The following is a 24,564-nucleotide window of genomic DNA, read 5'->3' as shown; positions in this document are numbered from 1 at the left end:
TTCTTTTCAAATTCTTAAACGGAAATACACGTGATAAGAATTAGACCAATAAGAAAAATATGTCAAATTTTATTTATAAATTATCAATTGGTAATAAACAAATCGGTTAATAAAACGATAATTATATTATTAACAATAATATTCATTTGCAGTAAAATATTCAAATATTTTTGATTTAAATTTTTGTGTAGTCAGCTTTCTGCAACTGTACATTTCTTTTGAGCTTCCTCTGGTGTTTCCCACTCTACATTGTTCTTTGTATCTATAATAAGAGATTGATTTAACCACAGCAGCATACAAAAAATTAAATGTCTAATGACTATTAGTTTTACTACCTGGTATTATGTCTTTTAAATATAATACGTATAAAATGAGGTATATGAATGCTGTTATAGCGGCAATTGATGAAAATATCCGTAACGTTGTTACACCTCCAAATAATTTGTATAAGATTCCGCCTATCAAGCTACCAATTGCAAAACCTGGAGCAATAAATAATAATATAGTAAAACTATTAAGTATACTTGAGTAATATCTTTGAATAATTTTGCGTAAACATCGATTAGAATAATACAAATGCATATTATGTGTATTATATTTAAACAACGGTACATCCATATCATAAACTTTCATTACCAAAACCGTCATCCATGCCAGCTACGATTCCTTGAACAGTAGCTGATGTTCCGGGCGGTGCAACTTTACTTGCATAAGCGACTATTGTCGCGTAACAAAGTGCATAAGTAGGTCCTTGCATAAACAGTTCTATTGGTATTACCCACCACGGATTCAATGCCAAAGAAATCAGTCCAAGTCGTAAAGCATAGCATACGAAACACAATGTAAAGCTATATCCGAATCCTAGTTTCTTTAGGATCTTACCTATTAAGGAGAAACCGATTAAAAAATAAAAAATAATACAAAAAATAAGATTACTTAAATAAATAAGTAATATACCAGACAACAAAAAAAAAATTACTTCGCCGCCCAAAGTTTCTGCTGCAACGATTAAACCTTCTATTAATTTAATCTCTCTCACGCAATTAGTTGCCATAGCGAGGTCTTCTAAATACCTATTTGAAACGTATTATTTGCGAATTTCATTTTGCTCTTGTAATTTATGTATCACATTTTTAAAAATTTATACTGAAATATTAAAAATTTAATATTTTATCGAAATAAGACTTTACCAAAATAAGAAATAAATCATAAAGCTATCGAGAATGCCGGCAATCGTTGCAAAACAGAGAAATATAATTATAGGTTTCAACCTCAAAAGTTTCATAATGTCTTTCAGTATATCTGCCGATCCTGTCATTACTGGCAGCTGCAAAAAGTAGTTTTAATAAGTAGTGTAATTAAATATATTAAAAACAAATATTTCTTATTTTTGAGATTTTATGATAGGTACTCACGTCTAATTTTTTACAACAGAATAGATCAATGAGTGTGAATATGAAAACAAGTAAGAACGCAGGTGTGTATATTTTAATAATTTCTCCTTTAGACCAATAATCTACTGTGTAGCCAGCCAAAAAGGCAGAAATTCCAAAACCTATAGTTCCCCAAACACGTTGTCTACCATACCCCATTTGACCACCTTCACCTAGAAAAATAAATATAATATTTGCTGCTATCACTAATAAACTGAAATGAAAAGAGAAGGAAATTACGTCATACCTAATATATCAAAACAAATTGCATCACTCATGCAATTACATACATTGAAACCAATATTACCAAGAGACATTAATAAAACAAAACCCCAAAAAGTAACAGATGTATATAGGCAATAACTATCATACAAGTTATCACAAATAACATTGCAGTTGCTATGTTTAGAACAATATAAGGTACTATTCTTATCAATTAAGCACGTTGAATTTGAGGAAAAGCTTATTTCTTCATTAAGTGCTTGGAATTGTATTGATATAGAGAAATTTTTATCTATACAGGTCCAATGGCATATAGCATTCTTTACTCCAGTACATAAATATGGCTTAGAAATATCCTGAAATAGAAAATAAAAACTGATAATTTATAAAAGTTGGGAGTGTTCAAATTATATTATTACAAATCAATAATAAAGTACCTCTAGTTTACAATATGGTAACAAATCACAAGATACATTGCTAAAACTATAGTCTGAAAAAACTGGACCTGGAAGTACTGGTAAGAAGTACATACAAATATAGCAACCACTTGTTACTGCTAATAATGCGATAAAAATTGTTTTTCTCCAGGTATAAAAATAATCCACGAGAAAACCAAAAGTTGGTTTAGCAATTAAGAACAAGATTGGTAGAATAGCTGTTATACTGCCCATAACTAATGCTGAAATACCAAGTTGTTTACCATAAACTGGTAAAAATGGAAGAATTGGTCCCATAGCTGCAATCAGAAATAATATAAAAGAATTACACAATAAAGAAAGATGTATTTCAACTTAATTAATTGGACTTACCTGCCATAAAGAAGAAATAATGTGCCTTGATAGGCAACTGTGTGTAATTCAGCTTCATTTTTTGTGATGTTACAGTAACCAATACATCAGAAAAATATTGTCTTAAATATTTCAGTCTGGGGAACAATACTTAAATTCAGCATTGTTTTCTGAAATCAAAATATATTAATATACATAACTAATTAGAAACATTCCAGACACATATATAAATGAAAACAATAAATACATAGAACGAATATAAAGTAAGATAACAGAGGAAACACTGGTACGAAAAAGATAACTTATCACATATATCTATAGATATAATTTAGAAGTAACATTGTAAATATTCAATAAAAATTATGTTGCCTACTTTATAACAAACATTAAAAAATAGCATTCTAATCTGTGAAAGTTCACTGTATCGAACTAACCACGTTCAGTGAATTTGCCCCTACATGTGATTCCTCTATATTTGTACTTTATATAAATAACGACGCAATAAACACCCTCTGCATTATCGGATGATATACTTTATCTGCATCTTCAATAATATTAATACGACTTATTTTTCTACAATAAAAAGGATTATTGTTCGTAAGAGAATAAATTCAATATATCATATTACACTGAATAATATTAATAATACAATGCATAGAACCTAGAGTTGTTTCTCCTGATTATTTGTTCTCCTTCCATATCGTCAATATCACAGAAGGAAAGTACTGAACGTACTGACATGAAGTACGGAGGCTGTATACTGATGTTTTGACAGCGAATCACATGGACTTAACATACCTCCTTCACATACAGCTATACTAGCGCTACTAACTACTGATTGTGTCAAGTGTGAAGCTTCGAGTTCGAAGTTCGAGATACTTTTATCTTCGATATGGACACACATATATATGCACATATGTATAGATGTGAGCGTCTCAAGGTCATCCATATGACAGATGCACACATATGTATGCATAAGATACACTTTATGATAACTCATATTTGATCATATGACAAAATCTTCGTATTTACAGAGAAGATTTTATCTATCCTAACACATGTTATGAAAAAGACTATTTAAGAAATTATATTGAAAAGTGAGTTTTTCATAACCAGTACTGTTAGATTATTATATGAATATTAATTTAATCTTTACGGTTACAAAAGAATTGATTAATTACGTTTTATAAAAAATCACTACGTCGTAAAAAAATGATACGAGTAGTTGAAATATTTCACAAATATTAATCAGTCATTTTTAGTACTTATATATAGTCTTCTATCAATGTTGATTAGTTATCTTGGTCGAACAAGGCTTATCATCAAACATGCGTGTATATGCCATTTGTAATTTTTATGCAGTGGATACTATAACTTTAAATCGAGTAAAACTTTTTGCGCAAAGTTGTATTGGATGTTTGATTATTTGAATACCTTAACAATTTTTTTAATTTATTCAAATATTCTCTAATAGAGTAATAAATATATATATATATAATAAATATATAATAATATATAAATATAATATAATAAATATATAATAATAAATAATAATAATAATAAAAATTTCTTGTGATAGTTAAAAAAGATGGAATATTTAATATTTAAATTTTCACGAATTTATTCTTTTGCAATTTTAGAGGGCTTTGTTGGAAAATATTTTGTGATGATGACGATGTATATGCTTTAAGAGAAATGATACTGCGTAACAATAATAATAATTTGCTAGCAATCTTCGTTCCTACACTTACTAACAAAATAATTCAGTAGCAATTGTAGCATGACTTAGACCTCTACGTAAGGAGCATGCATAGAGAAATCACAGTTACAAGAAAAGTTTAAGATTTCGGATCTTGTGTTATTTTTCAATTAATTAAATTCGTGGAAGATATGTGTAGCTATTCTTTTCGAATTATATGTTTAATAGTATAACTATAGAATGATTAAATACACGAAACAATATAATTGCTAAAATAATTAAATTATGATGATTGATAGAGAACATGGTGAATAATTCATGTTCTATGAATACGTTATTGTTTTTGCAAATAGCATAGCTTGTATTTATGACATTCTTTAATCCTAATCAATAAAATGATACTGATAATACTGATAATAATGTAAATATTGATGAAGTGCTGTGTATATTATACGATTAATCGAATTTTTGTTTTAATTAAAATGACATGAGTGATGAAACTTGAACAGAAAGAGTAAAGTTAAAGGTATCAAATAAAAACCTACTATGATTATCAAGAAGTTAACAACAGCTACACGAAGATTGTTTCAAATCTGATTGAAATTAACTGATTCGTTGAATTAACCCACGATTAATTCAATTCTCTGGATTTTCCGTTTATATAACGACAACAAGACTCGTTGAGAAAATACGCGGAAAATATAACAGAGGCACACATGCAGCCACTGTGTAGGAGGATGTAAATTATCATCAGTAAGAAACATCAGTCCTGTTCTTCTCCTTTCACATGTGCATCAAATCCAGTAATAACTCTTAATCAATTATAATTCACAGTTTTTACAATTTACTAAATAGTATGCGTCACATAAAAATTCACTTGTGCAAAATGTTGATTAAATTCGTTTCGGATTGTTCATGAACATTAACGTCATCTACTGTACCAACATGTTATATTACGCATGAGCCCCCACCAGCCTCAATAATTCCAGTTCCCTACTGGACTATTGGTCGTATCAGCAGCCAGTTTCAATTTAATCCAGTCTGCGTGGAGTTACATGTAGAGGTAGACGCATCGAATGCAAAGAAATCCACCTCCTCGTGTACCGGGCGCCATGTGGTAAATTCGTCGATCGTTGTTCTTTACATCTCCAAAGACTCTGCTGAAACGAGTTATTCATGCAGCCGAACCGGCTGACCTTTTTCACATAATTCACACTCATTCCCCTCGAAACAGACCGTGCCTGTTGTCTACCCGCTACTGTCTTCTATTTCGATTGTCGGACATCTGTCCTTAGCACTCTGCCGAGAGAGTACTTCATTGTATATCAAGAGAATTTGGTGCACTGATTGAAAGGTGAAGGTACGTGTTGTTAGGAAACAGTCGAATAATACTTCTTTTCGTGATAATTGAAGATTCAGCCGATGATGTCATTTCATAAATGACGAAGAACTTTTTATAAAGATTGTAAGAAGATCCTTGCGTTGATTCATCAAGTTGTCTCGTAAACAGACATGAATAATTATCGTTGTGGATTTCGTTATCTGTGATCGTGAATAGGTCGTTTCTGTCTTCATTTCGGCGTCCGTATTAATTGTCTCTCAATGATTTTCGTCAATTTACATCAGAATCGAGGAAAACTGACGACCAGACTGCGTGAAGCATTACGCGTCGATTTCAATGAAACTTCGAATAGAATTATTCATGGAATATTAATTAAAGTTTGCTCAATCTACGCGCGTAATAATAACGCTAATAGTAGCGATACGAGAATGAAGAAAAGTAGATAGTATAACAAAAGAGAAGGTGTAACAGGCAAACCCGATTGATTGTATCAATAGATGAAACTCGATCTTTGTTGCTAAATATCTTTTAAATCACCGAGTATTTATAGATGCAATTATACACAATAAAAAATTAATAAAATGTTTGTTGATTTTCTGTTTGTACTCGAAGTTTCATTGAAGTTGATGCGTAACACCGTTAGTTCCGTTACTGATTAATGTGTCTGCATATTCATTAAACTAGCGTTTACCTCGTCAACTATAACGGTGCGACAAGTGTAATTATTGTTATAAATAATGAAACCCTTGCACACTCTATTCCTGTACATCAGTGTGTTTTCGGTATGAAACATTACATGGAAAAATATCGTGTATTAGTTTTTGATAATTAGTTTGAAGAATCTTGTGAAAGAGTGAAAATCAAACGCTTACGATACGTCCTTGAAGAGGATGCCGGTGGAAAGGTCGTCAAAGATGGATATTCGATTATTTGTTTTACTCTTCTTCTTCGCGTTTGTTCATCAAAGTATCAACGCTGAAAATTGTAAGTAATTTTAATTAATATCCACGATCCCCGTAACATCAATATTCTACAAAATATACAAGCTAAAAAATAGATATTAAAAATTCTTCTTTAAATCCATGCAATGCCTTTAATAATTCATCGCTAAAGATAACAATAGGATTTTAAAATACTCAAGTATCATAAGAGAATAATGTAGAGTATTATAGAAAGCTGCGTTAACACGATCCCTCCAGTTACTTTGAGCGGCGAGCAATTTGTTCGTCATTGGTAACGAATTATGTAGTCATGATTTCCCCTTTGCTCGAGAGGAGGAGAAAGAGTTTTGCAAGAGAAAAAAAAAAATAGAAACACCGTCGTTTCAGTGAAACTATGCGTGGTCGAGAGCATTCATACAACAAAAAGGGTCCGCGAACTTTGCAAGCAGTTGGTAATCTCAGGGAGTCAGGTAGAGTGTGTTATAGGAAATGATAGGCGAGTATAACAAATTTATAGAAAGATCGATAAATCTTTTAAAGAGTATTCAGATTATTAATATTATTGTCAATATTTCAGGGTTCTCAACATTATAGAGATCTTCTAATATTACTATAGAGAAGTATTATCAATATTTCGAATATTGTCGAGGTGGTTTGATGAAAAATAATTGTGTTCCATACGTTCTTATCTTCTTTCGTTGATAATGTTGAAATATGTAATGACTGAACATGCTTTCTTGTGATTTGACATCGTTAAACGCTAACGCGAAATTGAATGTATTATCAATAATATTGAATGTATGAGGAAAATGCAGTTTGTCAATAAATATTGACAATATTGTACTGGCAAAAAAAATTGACTGTTTTGGCTCTAGAGGGTCTCCTATGTACGATAATGTTGAGAACCCTGTAATATTGACAATATCGATATTATTAATATTATTATCAATATTAGTATCAATAGTTAAGATACTCACCATTATTGTACATAAGACACCTTGTGGGCGATCAAGACATAATTATCAATGCAATGTTGAGAATTTGAAATATTGACAATAATAATGATCGTCTGAATGCTACTTTATACTTTTTGAAGAGTATTGATCGATTCCTTTCTCCGCGTTTCGCGTCTTGTTGTTTTTTTAACGGCACATCGATTACACAGGTTTAATTGCCTGCGGCGATTGACCATGGCCAAAGCCGACTTTACCGTAATGGAACCGGAAGATCTGGTCGCAGCATCCGCGTACAACGAATACAACATTCTAGTCACGAACGAGCTAAGAATGCTTCCAGATGGTAATTACAAAGTAAATCGAATAGCGATTAAAATTATTTTATCAGTTGCCATCACGTGAGAAGTTGAAATTCACGTTTCTTCGATGTTATATTATCTTTTGGTAGAGAAGCAACGTTATGAGATGGTAGTCATAGTATCTAAGGATGTGAGGAATATATGGGACGTTAAGGGTAAGAGATTCTGTCATCCTGGACTGGATACCACCGATGATTGGACCAATGCATTTTCTACGGTTAATTTTCTTATAACTACTCCTTGTTTACCGTGTCTGTGTTCTATAAAAGATGTTATTTTTCTCAGATAATATAACCCAATCGTTCAAAATAAGATTATAAGTACTGGAGTATCAGAGAAGATAATTTGCTTCTTGCTATTTATATGTATATAAATCACTTCTTCTGAGAAGAATTCTATTAAAAATATTAATTACTTTATATAAAATACAGTCAATTAGAATTCACGATATGAACTTCCTCTTTAATAACTAATTACAGTTGTATAGCTGGATGCAAAAATGGCCTTAGAACACTCAAAACTCTTCTGTGTTCATGAAACGCATCAATAAATTATTCATTCTTTTCTTACATATTACCTATAAACTTCGTTACTATGTTTTCATCAAGTTATATTAAATTTTGTGATTCAATATTGACCGACTTATGTTAACAGTGGGATCTAACTCTTATCTAGAACCTCTACATAATAGAATCATTATTTTGACACACATTTTGGGAATCGTAATTTTTTCAAATATTACACAAATATCAAGTAATATAAATAAATAGTGTTGTTTACAATTCTTTTTTCTTATGGAAAAATGTATGAAAATTGCAATTAATTTATTACATAATTTTTATTATGAAAATCAAATATCAAAAGAGAAATATTATTTTTTTAGATGCCGTAGAAAGTAATCACTGCATACAACAATTTTTGGGTACAGTTTACTTCAAATTAACATGTGATGCTAAGGCCTTTATAGCATCCAATAATATAATTGAACATAAATATAAAATTGGTCATACAAAATAGTATTACTTAAAAATACAAATGAACTATCAAAACATTTACATACCTGTATCACAATTGTAGTACTTTGACGAATGGGTAATATTGAGAAAATGTGATCCGGATAAGACGTTGTTGGAGAATCGAATGGACGGTTTGTCGAATTTCTTCGAAGCAGCTTGTATTGCTGGCGTTTGGACCGCCGATACTACATATGATAGTAAATTAAGTAAGTATTTGTACAGTTGAAGCAAATTGAAAATAATATACAATGTAGTTACTCCATTCCCACCTTCTTGCTCGTAGAATCGAAGTATAGGAATCTTTGCGCCGCGTGCGATAATCCAGTCGGCTGTTATACGAATGATGCCTATTACGGTCGCGAAGGTGCTTTATTCTGCCTCACTGATAACGCAGGTGACATTGCCTGGGTTAGATTAAATGATACTCTGCTGCATTTTAAGGTAGAAGAATTAATCTCAGATAAACAAATGACTATTCGAAATAATCAAAGAATGAAGAAAAATGAAAGGGTCGAAATATTGTCCCTTTTTAAACATGTTCCATAAATAGCAGAAACGAAGCTATTATCTTAAAACGCGAAATCTTAACTTTTTGGACAGTATATGTCCAATAATCAATATCAGAATAATCGCCTTTTCGCCTGAGATTCTAAAGTTCAGAATAGTATGTAAACTTAGAATAGAGTATTAAGATATAAAATAAACGATTGATTGAACTGTAAAAGTGAATTATGTAACTTAAAAAAAAAAAAAAAAGAAAGGTGAGTTCTTGACATTTTCATGCTTTTTTGCAGTAGATCAAGAAATATTTTTATACTCGCCTATGAATGTTTAAATAGAGAAACATGCTAATTTTTGTCTGCTATGGAACGTGTTAATTATTTTGAGTAGCGTGATATAACAACTTCAAGCAGTTTGTTAACGAAACCATGTATGAAATTAGACGGAACGGATCAGTAAAGAAAATTACAAGTATCTTTGTCCGGATGGTACGACGAGGCCCGTGAAACTTGACAAACCATGCGTATGGATAACAAAACCATGGCCGATGGTCGTCGCTAGATCGTTAGTAAAAGAAGAGACTTTAATAAAAAGGATTTGATGGAGTAATGTATCTTTTAAGTGATGTTTGCTTTTTACCAGAGAGGTAGCAGAAAAGGTGGAGAAGATGATGAGCTCCTTGAAAATGGACAAGTTCAGTTCGATACTACGCCAATTGTTGGAAAATTATCATCCAACGCCGGTGAGCACAGATACTCTGGAAACGCCGGAGGACTTCCTAACAAGATGTAATTAGCGACGATTAATTACAACATGAACAACGCTCGATCCTTTTCAAGAAAAAATTTATTTAAAAATTCTATTAAAGAAGTTTTCTTATTGTGTTCATTTTCTAACTAATCAGACAGAATTGATTTTTTAAAATGATTTTCATTAATTTGTCATTAGACTGTGGATGCTTGTGCAAATCTATGTTTACATCTTATGAACATTCTGTGCATTTTTACATCCTTAAATCTCTCATAAGTAAAAATTCGCAGTCTATTCATCATATATCACTATATGTAATATCTTATTAATTAAAGATTAACTTTTTCATAGCGTAATAAGATAATAAGAAATAGGAAAATAATGACTTCCAAGGTACATAGAGGAGTTTGCTCGAATTTCTTTCATATTGCACTATGAAAAAGTTAAATTATAAGATTTTGTTTCTGCAATAATAACAATAGTAACACTTGACCACAGTTCCTCGTTTCATGACCGCTAATAATCGTGCAACGTGTCATCCATCGAGAAGAGTGAAATGGTGCGTCGCGTCCAATTTGGAAGAGAATAAGTGTCGGTGGCTCAGGGAAGCTTCGATCGTGTATGGTGTGGAACCAGCAATTTCGTGTATCCAGGAATTGAGCAGAGCAGGTTGTTTAAAGACTCTCAAGACCGAGCGTGCGGATATATTCGTTGCAAAGCCGGAGGAGCTGTTTGACGCCAGAAAGTAAGTAAACATTCAAGTTGCATAAAGTTGTGGATAGAGATGATAGTGGTTACAGTGTTTAGGATATTGTTTCAGAATGGGTCTAAAAACGATCGTGCAGGTGGTACCCAAGAGGAACAATGACTTCGTTAGAATTGCGGCTATCGTCCAACAGGATTCATGGATCAAGAGTTTGAGAGACTTGAAAGGAGTCAAGGCGTGTTTCACGGGATATCGAGACGTTGGTGAGAATATTTCCATTTTTTGAATGATTCTATCGAATAGTGATCTTTAGATGAGTCTTATTTCATATTTATAGATAAAGTTGTTAAACAAAATCCTCAATGTTCCTGTTAATCAATAAATAGAAATTTAATTATTGCACATTGTTATGAAATAATGAAAAATATAAATAATACTTATTAATATTCTTGATATCATATCGGTTAATTTTTCTTTAAATATTTTCAATTGATTTCTATATGTTTAGCAATATAAATAATTTAAAATATTTTTAAACTCTTCCAAAATTGTTTAATGACGGCCAAAACACATTTTCGTAGGGTGGTACGCTTTTGTGGCTGCTCTGAAGAATATATCAGGTACAAAGTCTTATTGCTCGGACACAGAAGCAGTTGCTAACTTTTTTACAGAGAGTTCCGTTGTTGGTCTGAGTGACAGTGACGGCCAAATGCCATATAATTTACATGCCTTGAATATCCAAGGTGTGTATTTACACGTGGCGTGATAATAAAATCGCGTAGCATGATTTGTGTGCTGATTAAACAAGAAAACAATGTGATTTGTAGCGAACGGAGTTGGGAAAGATTTGATTGCCTTTGACTGCATGATGTCTGATGTTGGAGACGTGGCTTTTGTTGATTTAAAGAACATCGAGGGGAAAATTGGTATGTTAATTCGTCACTATTTTATAAAAATATCAGTGAGTATATAATCATATTTTTCTTGTGCCTCATTTTAAACTTGTTGCTTCTCTATTTTAGGCAATCCTGGCTATCAGACGAGGAATAACAAGTACCGAACCCTATGCCTTAATGAGGTCGATTCGGATGAAACATGTTTGCTTACGTGGGCTCCGTTAGGCATGGTAATTCTCTTATGAGAAAAATAATGTTAAAAGTATTAAAAGCAACGACATTAAATATTTTTGTAAACATTACTTCCAGGTGATAACACATGAAAATATAACAGACGTAAGACGAGAAGAAATCTACTCGATGCTTTTGGAAATGGACAAGCTTTTCGGAATTACTTTCAAGGGCCCAACGCCTGCGTTCTCCATGTATGGAATATATGATTCAAATCATAGTATTATATTTCCGGTATGTAAAAGCATAATATTAACTTTAAAATAATAAGATACTAATATTGCTATAGGTACAAATATTAACATTGTTAAAAATAGACATTTATACAGTTAAATTCGTCTAGTATAACACATATAAAATGAAATATTTAACATTTCTCTAATCCTCATCGTCGGAACTTATACACATGCAATCTAAAGGTCGCTCTAATATAGTTATTTTTTCCCAATACTTCTCGTTTTGCGCCATCCCGTAATAAACGTAACCTTTCTGGCAGAAAGCCCATGGGAAATGTGTGCAATTGAAGGAAACGCAAGGCTCGCCTTTTGCGTCTAACGCAATGGCACCTATGTGAGATTCCCCGGTTTCATTTTCGAAGTTCTGTAGCACTGTGTTTACTGCGGTGTTAATCGATATATCTTCAGATAATTTTTTAACTATTCTCCGTGCTGGTGCATAGCAATAGATGCTTGTATCGTTACCAGATACAGAGGCACAGCCATGTTCATCTGTGTAAATGCCGCAACCAATTACCGTACCGATTGAGCTGATGGAACCAACCGGCTTTCGAGGTTCTCCAGCTGTCGATGTTCCGCTTGCAAGCCGTTTCTTACGATCGTATGCTACTACTCCAACCGCGCTAACCTAATATTCATATTTTCTAACTATATTTTATGAAACTTGAGGACTTATAGTAGCTATTAGATCTTTGTTTATCCTTTTGTAGATATACTAACAGAGAAACACAGTTTAGGATTAAATAAAAATTGTAATTTATGATTTCATAATGTGTCTAGAGTCTAATAGTATTATAAAATAATGGTGCCATAGAAAACACACCTGTACAGTTATCGGATCATCCCAGTCTAAATCAGTAGATAAAACACAATATGGATATGCTTCACCGTCTTGAGGTCGATTTATAAAACAATCCGAATCGCATTCTTTTTTTTCACCCTTAGCATCATTTCTCCATTCACTTTCTTCCTGTTCTTCATTCGTACAACATGTTAACGATTCAAAATTTGACATTAATGATTCGGATATGTTTAAACTTCCTGGCGGTAAAATTGAAATTCCGTTATCCAAGGCAAATTTTTGAGCTCCATTTTCGACGATTAGAACATGTTCCGTTTTCTCTAATACCTTCCGTGCTATAATTAGAAATTGAAATTGGAAATTAGGGTAGATCGTTAACTGGAAATGTTTTTAACCGTACACTGATTTGTTAGATAAAATATATACCTAAAGAAATAGGATGTTCTATGTCACGAACAGCGCCTACACATCCAGCGTCGCGTATCGTCATTATAGCAGCATCCGTGACAATTTCATCGTTAACGTCCAAAGAACCACCTTTCGCACAATTAAAAAACGGCTTACTTTCCATATAAACGATTCCTTTTTCTACCGCATCCACTGCTGATCGACCATTGATAAGATCACTATATGCTTCAATGGCGGCATTTTTAACCTATTTGTATGAATAAGGATCTTCATTTAATAATTATTTACAAAAAGGTTTACTAGCTATCAGGTATGTTTTATAAATAATTACTTTTTATTTCTGTAATTAATGTTATAGTAATTTATTTATAAACATTTTTTTGAAAATAATATTAGTTAATTTTAAATTAAAAGTATATAATATTTTTCAAACCTCAAAGAGTATGTGTTTACGTTTCGTTCGTGGAACTTTTCCCGCGCCTCCATGAACTACTATAACTGGATCAACATAGCTACGACGTTTTTTTTTATCTGGCTTTGCCTCAGATCTGATCCTCGCTAAAATTTGATCAATCCAAGAACAATAATCGCACATTGTGAATAAATAACGTAAAATTTTACGATGATGAATAGGTTTATTAATGTAGATTTATATTATTTAAAACAAATGCAAATGCCCTTTTTTTTACAGGACGAAACTCAACATCTACAGTTAGAAGTTCACCAAATTCAACGTGTAGCGAGTTACCCTGTTATTATTGATGATCTTGTAAAACAAGTTAATTGCAACGGCGCGGCATATTTGAATTTCCATTATAGTTACATGAAGGTTATATATATTTTGATCGTTATGTTAAGTAAATTACAAATTACTTGAGCATAAATGTCTTTCCTTACATCATTATATAAGTCTATGTTTTGATAAAGTGATATTTAGAATAATAAAGAAATTATTACTGAAGAATGTTTTCATTGAGGTATATTATTTAAATATCTTTTTACATTATAAAATTTTGGATTGTATACAATTCGTGGACGGTTTCAGTTTTGTGCGTTACAGTGAATAATGTGTACAATAAATAATAATAGTTTTGTGCAAACTTCTAGTTTTGCCTTAAAGTGATACACCAGTTTAAAAAATGCTTTTCAGTGGACACATACATTATGATTATAGGATTGTCCTTAAATATTATTTAAGTATGTATCATTCACTTTGAAAATACAAATGTATATCCAAGGCATACAAAGTCCGTTTCAATTCACCGGAAGTATAAAAAATGTGTCAATTTCCTTGAACAGTATTGACCTTATTGATGATTTTATCTTATTTATAAAATCGCAACGTATCGCATGAAAGCATTTAATTCCTGTAAATAGTCTTCTTCCTTTGAATGATAAAAATTCATTTTTAGCTTGTGTATTTCTACGTGCCCGCATTCTGTACCAAACGCCTGGAAAAAATAACACATATAGAATTTTTACAAATTATTATGCGTGAAAAAAAAAACATACCAAGTACTGATGAGACATATCTCGTTTTGTTTTGCAATATGATAATTGCATAGTTTTTATATGTCCACTATTTCGCATATTTATTTTGTATGTTGGATATATATCACTGTTACTTAAATCCCATATATGTATACTAAAATACCATATACAAAAGTTATTTCAATTGCTTACTTCGTTTAAATCAATATTCATTTTGTTAGTTTTTCTTACCATGATTTATTGTCTAGTACAAAAAGTGTAAATGGTTTCGACCTTGACCACTGTACCGATCTAATAATGTATGTATTGTCTTCATCTTTTAATTGTAAAATTGGTTTCTTAATATCTAAAGAGTGCAATCGAATTGTTCCATCATCACAGCTAACCTGTATTAGAAAACTGCTTTAGGAACAACGAAACAATCCAAGAGAGTGAATGTAAGTAAAAATATTACCAAGAAAAACGAATATCCAAATGGACAGATTTCTATGCAAGTTACGTTTCCACAGTCATCTGAAACATCAAATGAAGTATTGAAATTACAATGAACTAATTAAAATTGATGTGTTATTAATAACTTACTAGTATCCAACTTTGTATATACAGCAGGATTAGCTTTGTTACCAATACAAGTACCATGCAAAATACTGCTACTGTTAGTGGCAATATAAAGATTATTACTATCAATGCAATCCACATGCATATCAATGAACGTAGCTGCAATGATCTTTCTAGAGAGTTAAAAGACTTTAGTAAAGTTGAAGTTTGATAGGTAATAAACATGTTATTAGGGAATATTTACTTTTTTTTATAGTTAGGTTGTAAAAATAGTTCTTGACTTTTAATAAGTTTTACACTACCCCAAAATGATAGTCCTAAATCGTCGACATTTTTGCCCATATTGTGCAAAACACTCCATATAACAACTGAACCATTTTCACTTAAGCTACATATCTATTAGTACAAGTAATATTCACAATTAAAGTTAAACAAATAACTGATGCAAATAACATTAATAACTAAATCATTATATACATGACAACATATAATGCGTACAATAATTTTAACAAACCTGTATTGGTACAAATTTATTGTTATATTGTTCTACTGACTTTTCTTCAATTTTAGATAGTATACGTATTGCAACAATTTGTGCTGTATGATTTGTTTCTACATTTGTTGCTGTTGTATATGTAGGCATCCGTATTGTCCAATCTAAATTGTTTTCTTTATCTGTCACTTTCTGATGCCACATTTCATCTTCCTTTAAATCCCAGAGACTTATCGATCTATTGTTCAATATATTTATTTATTTTTATATAGTAAATTGTACAACAATTGAAAGTAATAAAATATTATACCCATCCTGAAGTCCAGCAAATACGATGTTATAATTCGTTGAATGAAAACAACATGAAGTAATAGGGCAAGTAGAGTACAATAATTTAATCGGCATCGATGGTTCAGAAATATTCCAAACGCATCCAATACAACAATCGGTTATGTAATCTTGTTTGCTGGATGTCTCGATTTCCTGAATAAAATATTACACGTTTTACTGCTATAGATTATATTTGGTACTTCAGTAAATAATTCGTACTTCTTCAGCTGGAGAATGAATAGTCAATAGGATTTTATTTAAGACTTCTGAATAATGGATTATCGTTACTGCTCTACCAGCCAAAAATGTTATGGAATTTATAGAAAGTTTGACAACACCGTCACTGAATGGTATTTCTTCTTCATTTTTAAACACATTGCCACCAGATCGTCTTTCTTCCAATAACGATAACATTACCTTTCCTGCGCGACTCATGAAATCATTTAATCGCAATATATCAAAGGGTTGCGGTAACATAGAGCTTATAGTTTCTATATCATTATCATTGTCACTACCGACCCCAATTTGATCCTAAAAATGTGATATTTAAGATAAAGATTAATCAGTAAAAAGTGATAAGTGTATGTACCATACGAAATAAGTCTAAATCTTCTTTGGTTTGTAAATTTTGTCTGCAAGCTATTGGAAATTGAGTCCATTTATTTCTAAATGTTATTTCCTCCGTTTGTGTTTCTATGTCAATATTATCTTCACCAGTTTGCGTAGATATCTAAAAATCGAACGCATTAATTTTTCAATTAATAACACGATGTAGTATTATTAATAGACAATCACTATACTTGTTGAGCATTTAATTTTCCATAATTTCTAATAAATTCTTCATATGGTATAGGTGAACATTCCAGAACAGACCACTCCATAACATCTAATTTTATCATTTCTAATAGCTCTTCACCTCTACTTAAACTCTTTTTGGGTTTCTGAAAGCAATAATAAATAAAATTATTAATAAAAAGTTTCACTATTTCGTTAATTTATCAATTTACTACCTTTGGTTTTTGTTCCTCTTTGGTTTTACGGAAATCAATGAACGAAATTTGTGAGAGCGGTGGTGTTTTTGCAAAATCACCCGAACGACTATCTTCGAATCCTTCATCAGTAGATAATGGTAACGATTTATTTTCCGATCTATCCTCACTATATAAAAATGCGTACACGTGCATATATTAAATTTTTATTTATGTAAATCAATATTATTTTTGCAATCATTTATATATAATTATTGAAAACAGTACAATTTGCACAATAAAAATTATTTAATTATTTTGAAACTTGATTTTGCTTAGAACAAACCTAAATGATTTATTAACTGGTTGTTTTATTTCAAGAAGAGAAGATAGCTTTGAATCATTTGCAATTGAGTCTATTCTTGCAGCTCTCTTTCTTGCTTCTGTAAGCTCATAATGACCAGAATCATGCATATGTTCTTCTTCCTTTTGTTCGGCACTGTTCACAATTTTGCGCTACAGTAAAGTGATAACTTGAAATAAAAAAATATTACTGCTTTTGATACTATTCTATGATAAAATAAATATCAATACTTGTTTTGCAGTATGCAGTTCAATTGGATCCAGTGGTACATTAATATGATTAATGCTTGTTTCTTCACTAACTTCAGATGTTTCACTATCTGTGCATTCTTGAAAATCAGATTCATAATCCTATGAAATAGTTTAAATTAGACCTAAATTATAAATTGTGCATAAACTACAGTATTTTACCTCAAAATCATCTTCATAATCATATTCATTATCTGTCTGAAGTACCTCTATTTTCTCCTTTTTCTTCTGGTCCATTTTCTGTAAAGGATCTGATCTATTATTAGCAGAATGTAACATTTTTACTTCACTTGGACTTAATGTTCTAGATAGTCTACGTTGCCTAGACCTTGGTTTTGATTCAGTTGTTTCTGATGAACTTGAATATGTTTTAACTTCTTTTCCATTTTTTGATACAGAGCTAATGCTTTTATCAGATAATTTAGCATTGAGTTTAGTTGTAAGTGATTGTGGTATAAATATTGTACTCTGTCCTCTCTTTTCTGAATAATTACTCTGTATTCTTCCACTACTACTTTTACTGCTTTTTACAGCATTGATATCTGACTTCTTCATAAGTTCAGTCTGTGTTTTAGTTGTTAAAATACTTTTTGATGCTATTCTAGACTTGTTAATATTTGATTTGGATGCTGAGGAAAAACTTTCCTTAACAGGAACACTTTTAGAGGATTTAATAGGATGTTTCGTACTATTTCTGCTTGTTTGTAAATTTTGTGTTAATCTTGAGTGACTGTCATCCTCTTTTCTTTTTTCAAGAGTTTGAGACATTCTTATCAATTTTAAATCTACTTTTTCAGAATTCTCTGAGTCTGCATAAGATGATGAACTTTTAGATTTTGCTTTAACATTTGACTGATGTCCATTCCTGACAGATTCCTTTCTAATAGTTCCCTGAAATATAATTTATACATTAAAATACTTTCATAATTTTTTAAATCTTATTTGAAAATCAGAGAATTTTATTTTTCATTTTCATTTCACAAAATGTGAAATTAATGTTATTTTATTTACGCGTTCATTGCATACTGTCTAAAAAAAGTCGATAAATTCGAGGTTGTCAGTTAATATGCACACTAAAGTTGAAATGTCAGGATCATGAAATTATAATGATCAAGTATGAGAATTGAATATTTAAGCAATGACGAACATTTAAATGTGGCCAACGTAAAAATGTAAAAATGAGAGGTTGATTTTTTAAATATAATGAAATACCACCTTATGAGACATTATCCTTTTGATTAATTGATGTTGACAGTTATTACAAAACCACCATGATGTAAACTATCATCGTTGTTGTTACAGCGCTACATGTAGCTGTTTTAGAAAATAACACACTATAAGAAATGTGTGTACCATCTACTGGTAAAAAGGTATAGATAAATTATCATATCATTTATCAAAAACTACTATAAATATTAACTCAATACAGGACTTAATCTTGTATTTAGTTAATACTGATAGATTTAATCTCTACTTGATACTATTCTCTAGTAATACTACGTATAAAAGCACAAACTATGTATAGGAAAGTCAATATGTAATAGAAAATATTTGTATCATCTATTGGTAAAAATTATAAATAAATTTTGCATTTGACCACATGTTTATGAATTGACATAGCAGACGAATTCGTTTATACATATATATATGCATCATGTCTAACGAACGAAATACGTAATTCTCCTTTTAAAAAAATGATGTTAAATTAAATAATGGTATGTAATGGCACAAATATACCCTTTTAAATTCTTTCCCTATTTAATGAATCTAATGTTATAAGATAACTAAAATGACATTAGAAAACAGAGGTTATCGATATAAAATAACAAGAAAGGAAGAAACTAAGGAAGTCAGGTAAAAGAAATTAGTGTAGTGGATGATTCTGTAACGTTTAAATCTTTTAAATTCGCACTTCTCTTCCTTAATTTTCTCGAATAATGCATAACTATGAATAGATTGGTATCTCGGAACAAAAATAATAGAAATAGGGAGCAAAATCCTCTACGACGCCATGATCAGAAATCAACGGTTTCCGATTTGGTGTATAAATATTTAAGGAAGATCGCGTACACCGATAGCGTTCGAAAACAACGTAATAATGCATGTAATAGATTTCGAAGAAGAAACGCAAGAAAGAGAAACATCCATTCGCGCAGAAACTCAAATACAGGTATAAGTTTAATATGAATTATATTTTTTCGATGTAATTTACTAATGTAAGTGATATAAAATCTCTATACTTGTGATATTTGGCATTTTAGATAACAAATTAAGATCTTATGTAAGTGAAGCACTTTCTTTCGCGGTGCATTCTGGTTATTTAATCCCCATCGATCGTACCGGAAGATTTCTACAACTTTCCCCATGTTTGGCACTATTTTCAACGAAAAATAAAAATAATACGTATAAACTAATAAAAAGGTAATATATAATGATACAAAAAAAAAAGCAAGTAAAAACGGAATAAAAGGTACGAAGGTCTATTTATTACACATTTGATAAAATTTTATTACACATTTGATGAAAAATATTCCATTCAAAAATAATTTTTTATCATTCAAAAGAGCACTCCACTTGGAGTAGTTATTTATTAATAATTTAGATCAAAGTCACGTTTAGCAGAGTCACGAGCTCAACGAAAAATTTAATTATTTCTGTTTCGTCGATTCTCTTGTCGTTTACATTCTTCTTGACAACGTTTAATCCACGCTTTTAATTCTCTTTCTCGCTTTTTGTCCCCAGAAGACAAAATCTTTCCTTGTAATTTACTGTAAAAATTGTCCACGTTATCTGATAATGCTTTGTTTGATCTATTGTTTCCTATCGTTGTTCTATCAACAATTTCCATCGTTCTATTCCTTCCCTGAACATTTTTTCTTCTTGAGGACTCTATCGAGAAATCCCGAACTGGTCTCGTTTGTCTTTCTTCATTTATTCTTTTGTGATCATTTTCTTGCACATCTTCTCTTTCTTGCACTCTTGTATTATTATTATATCTAGCGTTTCTTTGCACTTGATCTTCGCATACACATTCATCTTCTCCTACGTCTTCGTCAGTCATATTACAAGAGCATTCTGGTACTTCTCTAGCTGCAACATTCTCTTCATGTTTTTCGTGTTGCCTTCGAGTATTTCTTTTTGATTTATTGATCCATACTCTTCGACTTTTGCTCGTAGGTTCTAGTTCTTCGTCAGTTGTCGTTTTACAGTCGCAATCGTCACCATTATCATCGCGTTTCCTGCGAAGTTTTGGTGTCTTAACTGGCGAAGACAACGCGCAATCCCTTCGACCTTTCGTGCAAGTGGCTTGGTTCATCGAGATCGCATTTGGTCCGATTAAATGATACTCGTTTTCTAACAATTCCATAACGAATCTAGGATAGAAATTTATCGATAAGTTATCTTAACTTTTGAGGCGAAAAAAGAATGCTATTCTGTACTACGTCATAAGAGTAATTATTTGGAAATTCATTGTCGCTCTCTTAATATTTTTTAAAATCCTGTAACTATTTACTTAACATTAGTAATATATATAATGATAGAATATAAAATAGATAAAAACTGTTAATAGAAAATGAACTATTTTGTTATTAATTTCAATAATAAACGTAATATATTTTATTTTTTAATAGAAAATACAATTTTCTATGAAACATAATCATAGCTTTTTACAACTATAGCACTATAGTTTGTATAGTTTTATAGAAAAACAAATAATTGCACTTTATTTATTTTCCATAACGGTCTTAGAAGTCCCAGTCACTAATAGATCCTTGCGAAATCTCCTAAATTTCATTTACAGGAAAAGATTTGATTGTTCATCAAGTGAAACGAACCGATGGAAGCGTTACAGTTAACAGTTGAACTGTAAACGAAACTGGTCGATAGATGCACGGTCTACGAGCGAGATAAACGGTTTTGCAGTTGCCTTGAAACGCGATCGTGTCTCACGCGAGACACAATTTTCGCCTACACCGGCTGTTTCGCTCTGTTTGACGTAGAACTAACCCTTGGGAACAGACCTGTTTCAGCGTGGTTCGCACCTGAGCGTAAAGGTCACCATCGTCGTGATAAGTTGCTTGAATATAGTCGACGATATCCTCTGCGGTGGATGTCGGTAGCAGACGGTCTTCTCTGCGCTGCAACAACCTCATCGCCTCCATCACGCGCAAGGAGAACCTCGAAGAGTTTTCTGCGATACGCATACACTCGCAGAGTCTCTGCAAAAAGAAAGAAATTGTATGACGATGAATGACGTTAAGACTGCTGTTCTGATTAAGATTGAATTTGATGTTTTATATTTCATGGCCTATTACTTATGTTAAATATTGTAATAGAAAGTTGAGAATGAAGAAGGTTTTGTGAAGTTGGAATTGACGAAGGATGGTTTCAGGAAGATGAGGATATTATAGTTTATTATTTAGTTTGAATATGTTATGACAAAGTTGAAGATTAAAGAACTTTGAAAAATTGTAATTACCAAAGTTGATTTCAAGAAGATGATGGACTTAAAAAAGGAAACATTTTATTGAATTTTTTAAAAGATCATTTTCTTATATATATTAGTATATATTAGACCTTTTTAACAGCAGGATCTCCTGCGCAAGCTGCTGTACACTCTGATTCATCGCCTTCATCGTCATCTTCGTCGTCATCGTCTAAATTCTCTTCCCTGTCTTCATCAAGGATTTCATTTAACATTCTGTTTGCCTCTGCGTCTGATAATGTTCCTGATCTTGAATTCTCCATATTCAAAGTAAATGATCCAGTAAGAAAGCATGTAAAATTTAGAAAAAGCAACACGTATTTGTATCGAGCGTGTGAATTTGAAGATTATCGTTTATCGAGATGTCATCGAAGTGAATTATCTTGAAGGATGCCGTATACGGTAACAATACATTTAGAATAAATTACGAATGTTCAGATATTTCTTTTAATAAACAAATTCGGTAGAATTTCAATAGAACTCAGAATATTTATTTATGATAATAATGTAAAAAATAACACTATTTTTCCAATAAGAATTTTATTTCTAGCATTCACCATTTATATTTACTACGTAATTACCATATTTTTAACCATTGTAGATCATCGTGTGAAAGAACAGTATACCATAGGATTTGTTAATATTTAAATAATAATAACGATAGTTATTATTATATATTAGTATTGTAAAGCATAAAGTCCAGCAATATAATTAAATAAAAGGCCAGATCATTCCATTTTCCAAGACATATGAAATCCATCTTGCCTGGAGTTACCTCTGTAACTGTGTTTTCCATGCGTCAGTATCGATTTGCAATTGAAATAACAGTACATGAACATGCTATATGGTAAGTGGGCGGTGTGTTGGTCTGAAGAGGAAAAAATAGGAGGAGCATTTGATCGCTGGAGGGAGAACCGTATGAGTAAAATATTAATAAGAAGCAATGTCGGTTCGTACACGGAAACAACATGCTTTTATTTCAATAATGTAATGTATAATGAAATTATATATTGCTCTCTTCCATTTTCGTTATGCAAGTTGACTTTCTACAGCGTAGTTTTCCTCTTTCATATTTAAATCTACCTTTTCACATCTATCTTGTATTTGTATTGTAAAAGAATAAGAATAGTTATACGGTAGCAAACTTTTCATTGATTAAGAATTTAGAAAAACAATTTTCGTTAAGTATTCAATCCTAATAATATCTTTCTTTATGTAAAAATAATTTTATTCCAAGAGAAAATCATTACAGAATTATTAAATAGAATCTTTATGAACAGAATTTCTATAAATAGAATTTCTATAAATAGAATCTATAAATAAACATTTAAGAAAGAACGCTTAAAAAGAAATGTACCAAGAATCGTAGTCAGAGTACGATTACATCTGAATTTTTCCGTTGTTTCTTTTAGAATTTCGCAAAACTATTGATGGTTGTTTCGTATCTGATAACGACGAGCTTACTGGCTAAGAATTACCTGGACGAGTGCGGATAAGAACCGTGCCAGCGCGGTAAGCCACAATTTGCCAACAGCCTGGGAAACGAAGGGCTGTATACTCCTTCCATACCTCACGGGACCAAACCCTAAGTCTAAATGATTAAGTTCTGGTTATGGAAGAATTACGGTATCTCTTATTATATTTTCTAGTATTTCTTAATGGAACAAGAAGCATTTACGTTAACTCATTCAATGAAGGAACTAGGGCAAAGAATCTACGAACAAAAGAATCTGGAAAACTGTAAGAATCGGACAATGGTAGACTAGAGAAGAACCATTCAGTATATAGAATTTTTATATAAAATTGTATAACTTTTATCTTGTATCCATTATTTCTACATGATGTGCTTTATTAAATTATTTATTAAAATTTACTTTTCAAAATATTGCGATTTTTAGAAACGTGTGGAGTGAGCACATTAATTTGTTAACACATATTCATTCTGAATTCTCCAAGGATCAGATAAACCACTTATTTGCCAAATGAGTTCATTCCATAAAACAAAAATAGAGAAAATTGATGAAATTATATATATATAATAAGCACCAAACTTGAGAATTTTCATTCAATTCAATTTTAATTGAAAAATTGCATATGTTGAGTTGTGAACGGCTCAAATATAAATCTAGAAATCACGCGAATTCAAAAGTTACTTCATGGGACTAAAAATGAAACGATGCAGGTTGCTTGAAAAAAGTCAGGTAACCCAAAGGAAGAAAAGCAAAAGCTGGTACGTTAATCTTTCATCGCAGGCGATACTTCCCGCATAAGGGAAGCGTAAACGAAGTAACGAAAACGGAAATCTGCTAATCAGTACACACCTGACACGAAACACGTAGA

At 31.4% G+C, this 24,564-nt stretch overlaps 4 protein-coding genes across 12 annotated transcripts; 2 read left to right on the top strand and 2 right to left on the bottom strand.

Annotated features, from left to right (window-relative positions):
• Window positions 1-109: 109 nt before the first annotated feature.
• Window positions 110-6,459, bottom strand: LOC117205530 (major facilitator superfamily domain-containing protein 6). 4 transcript variants are annotated; one of them, XM_033444017.1, is made up of 11 exons: window positions 3,105-3,281; window positions 2,817-3,016; window positions 2,465-2,613; window positions 2,093-2,391; window positions 1,681-2,011; window positions 1,416-1,606; window positions 1,191-1,327; window positions 958-1,073; window positions 637-882; window positions 336-482; window positions 110-262 (listed from the first exon to the last, which is right to left on the bottom strand). In XM_033444017.1, exons 3-11 carry the CDS (start codon window positions 2,520-2,522, stop codon window positions 192-194), a joined length of 1,596 nt encoding a protein of 531 aa, XP_033299908.1. In that variant the 5' UTR covers window positions 2,523-2,613; window positions 2,817-3,016; window positions 3,105-3,281; the 3' UTR covers window positions 110-191. The 4 variants fall into 4 exon arrangements, with proteins under 4 accessions (XP_033299908.1, XP_033299911.1, XP_033299909.1 ...); XM_033444020.1 differs by having other exon boundaries at window positions 980-999; window positions 3,105-3,259; XM_033444018.1 differs by lacking the exons at window positions 2,817-3,016; window positions 3,105-3,281 and adding an exon at window positions 6,357-6,459.
• On the top strand, window positions 5,034-14,250 carry LOC117205526 (transferrin). 6 transcript variants are annotated; one of them, XM_033443998.1, is made up of 16 exons: window positions 5,034-5,502; window positions 6,317-6,468; window positions 6,813-6,921; window positions 7,591-7,724; window positions 7,830-7,957; window positions 8,818-8,962; window positions 9,040-9,197; window positions 9,700-9,821; window positions 9,900-10,045; window positions 10,506-10,752; window positions 10,828-10,976; window positions 11,295-11,456; window positions 11,541-11,639; window positions 11,736-11,839; window positions 11,919-12,074; window positions 13,978-14,163. In XM_033443998.1, the coding sequence occupies exons 2-16, from the start codon at window positions 6,375-6,377 to the stop codon at window positions 14,161-14,163; spliced, it is 2,139 nt and encodes a 712-aa protein (XP_033299889.1). In that variant the 5' UTR covers window positions 5,034-5,502; window positions 6,317-6,374. The 6 variants fall into 6 exon arrangements, with proteins under 6 accessions (XP_033299889.1, XP_033299891.1, XP_033299892.1 ...); XM_033444000.1 differs by lacking the exon at window positions 13,978-14,163 and adding an exon at window positions 12,545-12,842 and having other exon boundaries at window positions 5,038-5,502; XM_033443999.1 differs by lacking the exon at window positions 5,034-5,502 and having other exon boundaries at window positions 6,375-6,468; window positions 13,978-14,250.
• On the bottom strand, window positions 14,249-19,055 carry LOC117205524 (WD repeat-containing protein 60). The gene is made up of 16 exons (XM_033443996.1): window positions 18,954-19,055; window positions 17,901-18,629; window positions 17,721-17,840; window positions 17,473-17,642; window positions 17,169-17,316; window positions 16,959-17,099; window positions 16,748-16,888; window positions 16,378-16,689; window positions 16,139-16,311; window positions 15,850-16,066; window positions 15,580-15,731; window positions 15,360-15,508; window positions 15,232-15,290; window positions 15,009-15,163; window positions 14,799-14,931; window positions 14,249-14,737 (listed from the first exon to the last, which is right to left on the bottom strand). Exons 1-16 carry the CDS (start codon window positions 18,963-18,965, stop codon window positions 14,615-14,617), a joined length of 2,934 nt encoding a protein of 977 aa, XP_033299887.1. The 5' UTR covers window positions 18,966-19,055; the 3' UTR covers window positions 14,249-14,614.
• A 369-nt stretch (window positions 19,056-19,424) lies between these two features.
• Window positions 19,425-22,133, top strand: LOC117205763. Its single transcript, XM_033444470.1, has 4 exons — window positions 19,425-19,592; window positions 19,694-19,908; window positions 20,000-20,159; window positions 21,541-22,133. The coding sequence occupies exons 1-4, from the start codon at window positions 19,528-19,530 to the stop codon at window positions 21,593-21,595; spliced, it is 495 nt and encodes a 164-aa protein (XP_033300361.1). The 5' UTR covers window positions 19,425-19,527; the 3' UTR covers window positions 21,596-22,133.
• Window positions 22,134-24,564: the final 2,431 nt, after the last annotated feature.

This window comes from Bombus bifarius, unplaced genomic scaffold (genome assembly GCF_011952205.1).
Source record: "Bombus bifarius isolate JDL3187 unplaced genomic scaffold, Bbif_JDL3187 scf7180000007992, whole genome shotgun sequence".
Lineage (NCBI taxonomy): Eukaryota > Metazoa > Arthropoda > Insecta > Hymenoptera > Apidae > Bombus > Bombus bifarius.
Note: the sequence above shows the minus strand (reverse complement) of the source record. Positions and strands in the feature narration are given on the sequence as shown.